At 53.7% G+C, this 3,465-nt stretch overlaps 1 protein-coding gene across 1 annotated transcript; it reads right to left on the minus strand.

Annotated features, from left to right (window-relative positions):
- Nucleotides 1–564: 564 nt before the first annotated feature.
- GPR88 (G protein-coupled receptor 88) lies at nt 565–2,794 on the minus strand. The gene has a single exon (XM_069089251.1). The coding sequence runs from the start codon at nt 1,766–1,768 to the stop codon at nt 608–610; it is 1,161 nt and encodes a 386-aa protein (XP_068945352.1). The 5' UTR covers nt 1,769–2,794; the 3' UTR covers nt 565–607.
- Between the last annotated feature and the right edge of the window lie 671 nt (nt 2,795–3,465).

Consider the following 3,465-nt stretch of genomic DNA (forward strand, 5'->3'; position numbering starts at 1 on the left):
TCATATTTTGCAAAATTCTGCTTCTACACTACTGTGGGCTGATAATATACATTGGATAAATGAACAAAGACCAAATCAAAGTTAGCAGTTATCTCCTAAAAAGCATAAAGCATAAAGAATCTTTGCCCCATGCACACCCAGGACTTTTAATAAACTATTATACAATGAAGGGGAAAATAAAAGTACTTTAATCGCGGTGAGTGATCCAAAAGGAAAAGGCTAGTTGAGCTGTAGTACGCAGTTTATGGTCTAAAATGAAGTTCGCATGGATGTTTAAATTGCCAGCTTTGGGGTCTTCTTTCCTCCTACCCGAAGTATAAGGGGGTAATAAGCAGTCAATAGCAGAAAACTGAATGATTTGGGGAAGAAAGTGAGTTTTCTTTTCCCCGGGACACCCCCACCCCACCCCTTTCGCGTTCTGGGAGCGAGGGAACTAGCGATCCTGGCTGTCCTTGTGAGAGCTGGATGAAGTTTCTCGTGCCAGCTTTATTGCCGTATATTTCATGAGTCTTCCTCCATCGATGTGCCGCTTTGGAGGAGGGGGCGGCCTGGGAGTTGGGAGTCGGGCAATCTCTCCTCCGTCGCCTGGGCTGCCCTGGCAACCGCGTCACCAGTGCTGGCCAGCGGCCCGGGTGCCCAGCTGTGCCTGGGACACAGCTGGTACAGCAGTGGCGGCGGCGGCAGCCGCCGCCGCGTCCCCGATGCCCGGCAGGACGGAGCGCACCGAACGGCGGAACTCCTCGTTCTTCCAGGTGTAGAGCAGCGGATTGAGGGCGGAAAGAGAACAGCACAGGAGCCAGCTGGCCGCCTGCAACCCCCAGGGGACAGGCAGAGAGAAGCCGCTGGCTAGGCTCACCCACACGAGCGGCTGCGTGGCCAGCAGGAAGACGCAGCAGAGCAGCAGCACTGACAACCCGTTGAGGCGCCTCTGTGCCCGGCGCGGGTGCAGAGTGGGCGGCAGGGGCTGAGCCGCGGCTGTGGAGGCCTGGGGCACCTGGTGCGGGTGAGGGGGCCCAGGCGCACTTGGAAAGGCGGCGGCGGCCGCGGCACAGCCCGGCAGCTGGTGCAGCAGGTGGAAGTTGAGCACGCTGACCCGCTTGACGCTGACCCGCACCCGGCGCACGATGCCCAGGTAGCAGTGCAGCAACAGCGCGGTCTGAGCCAGCAGTGCCAGAGCGGCCAGCAGCGCCGGGTAGTGCACCTCGGGGGGCACTCGACCTGCCGGCGCTGCCCAGGGCGGTAGCAGCAGCACGAGCCCCAGAGCCAGTGCCCAGGACAGTGCCAGCATGCCTGCGGTGTGGCGCCTCTGGTACAGCACCTGGTAGGTGGCGGGAGCCCGCGTGATGAGCAGGTAGCGGTTCAAGGCCACCAAGCAGTGGGATAAGAGGGACACGGTGAGGCCGAGGCCCAGCAACCCGCCCCGAAGAAGGCGGTAGCTGCCCCCAGCGCCATCCCACCCCCCTGGAGGTTCGGGCGAGGAGTTGGGCAGCAGTCCTAACACGGCCTCCTGAGGCATCCAGAGGGCGCACACACTCAGGTCAGCGGCGCAGCCGTTCACAATGAAAGCGTTGCTAGTGGTCTGGAGCTTTCGGAAGGAGGACACCAGGTAGATGACCATGCCGTTGGCCAGCGTTCCCCCGATGGCCAGGCCCGAGTAGAGGAGAGACACGGGAATCCGGCGTCCTGCCCACGAGCCCTCCTCTTCACACAGCAGTAGCAGCGACCCCCCGGCACTGGTGGTGGTGGTCGTGGAGGAGCTGTTGGTCATGCTGGCTACCCCTTTCACACGCAGCTCTTTAACTTTGACTTCTTTCTGAGGGCTCCATTACAACCGGTACTGTCCTGGAGGGTCAACAAGGGTGGAGGTCCACCCTCTACCCCCCAAATCAAAAGGCTGTAGAAGAACGGACTTTAGGTGGAGATGATCTGGGGAGGCGCAAAGGGATTGCAATGTGGTAGGTGAGCTTAATTTCTGGTAGCAGGTACCTGCTTCAGAAATATCCCCGAAGCAAGGGAAAAGGGGCTCCTGCTTTCAGTAGGAACGGGGCAGACGGCAGCAGTAGCAGAAATAACCTTCCTCCTTCCAGTTGGAAATGATGCCAGCTGGAACACCCACTTCCAGGAGCCAGCAGGTATATCCCAGCTGGGAAAAATGCCCAGATGGAGTGTTGGGGTGGGAGTGGGGGTGGAGGGATGGGATATACCTTGCTCTCCGGCTGGTCCTGTGCCAACAGTAACAGAGAAAGTGATTCTCCAAAGCACCTTGTCCCAACAGCAGCATCTATGGTCCCAGGAAAACCACCATCAGGGAAGTTTCACTTGGGATCAGTGCCAGGAGCATCCCCAATACTCACGAACTGGGCACATGGTCCAAAGCTTGGCAGCAACAGCAGCAGCAATAAGCAAGGAGGAGCTGGCAGCAGTGCCAGGGGAAAGACTATCTGACTTTTAGCAGCCTGGAGACCCACCCAGGCAAGCAAGCTCCTGCAGTCACAGTAGCAGAGAGTAGAGGCTTGTTGAAAAGCAAACTGAGAGCTGTAGAACACCCTGGGCTGAGAAGCAGGAGTGGTGGCTGGTGTGATACAGCCTCTCTCTGCTCAGCTCACTCCTGTTCAGTTATTCATCACCCTGGGTAAATTCAGCCTTTCCACGCTTGTCATGAATTATTCAGCAGCCTTCAAACTTGGGAAAGGAAGAAAAATATCTTGCTCAGAAAGCCTTGCAATTAAAGGGTTTCTTTCTCTATCCTTTACTCTCTCTCCTACTCCCTCCTCAACCCCCTCCCCCATCAATTTCTTTTCTCTTTTTAGTCCCCTCCTTCTTCCCTCTTTGATTGAAATGGAAGCTTAAAGGTCTACAGCACCTTTATTCCCAATCTGATTCACAGACTGGTAGGAGATGTCGTAGCTGGTGAAATAGAAACCTTAAACCTATATCTTCCTATAACACTAGTTTATTGGGGATTTTTAAAAAATCAAACAGTTTTTTAATTGTTTTTAAAAATTCTAAAAAAACTTTTAAAATCAAACCATTAAATTCTCAGTTTCCCTAGGCAAAATGCAACAGCAGGTAATCCCCCGAATGTTATTATTTTGACTTTCCCACTCAAGCCCTTTCCAGAGGCTGTAAAGGAATAGTGAAGTATAAATGTCCTCACCAAACAGCTGCAACAAGTAGTCACCTGAATCTGCATACACAGAGTTATGCCCAGCCTCAAGCTCCTTCCATTGCTGGGTTAGAGTTCTTGGCTTTGCCTTAACATCTGAATTTGCAAATGTTTTGTTGATGCCAAAAGTCTTTCACCTTTCTCTAGGTGGGAAATGTGTTCAAGGGGCATTCCCCCAAAACACTGCTTCCTGAAAAATGGGGGAACAGTTGTTTGAGACAAGCAAGAATGATTAAGGAAAGAGCATTAGACTAATAGTGTCTTTGATGGAGTGGCCATTTACCAGCTTGTTACCATTA

This window comes from Petaurus breviceps, unplaced genomic scaffold (assembly GCF_028583685.1).
Source record: "Petaurus breviceps papuanus isolate PSGF00001 unplaced genomic scaffold, PetGlider_PUasm1.0 186, whole genome shotgun sequence".
NCBI lineage: Eukaryota > Metazoa > Chordata > Mammalia > Diprotodontia > Petauridae > Petaurus > Petaurus breviceps.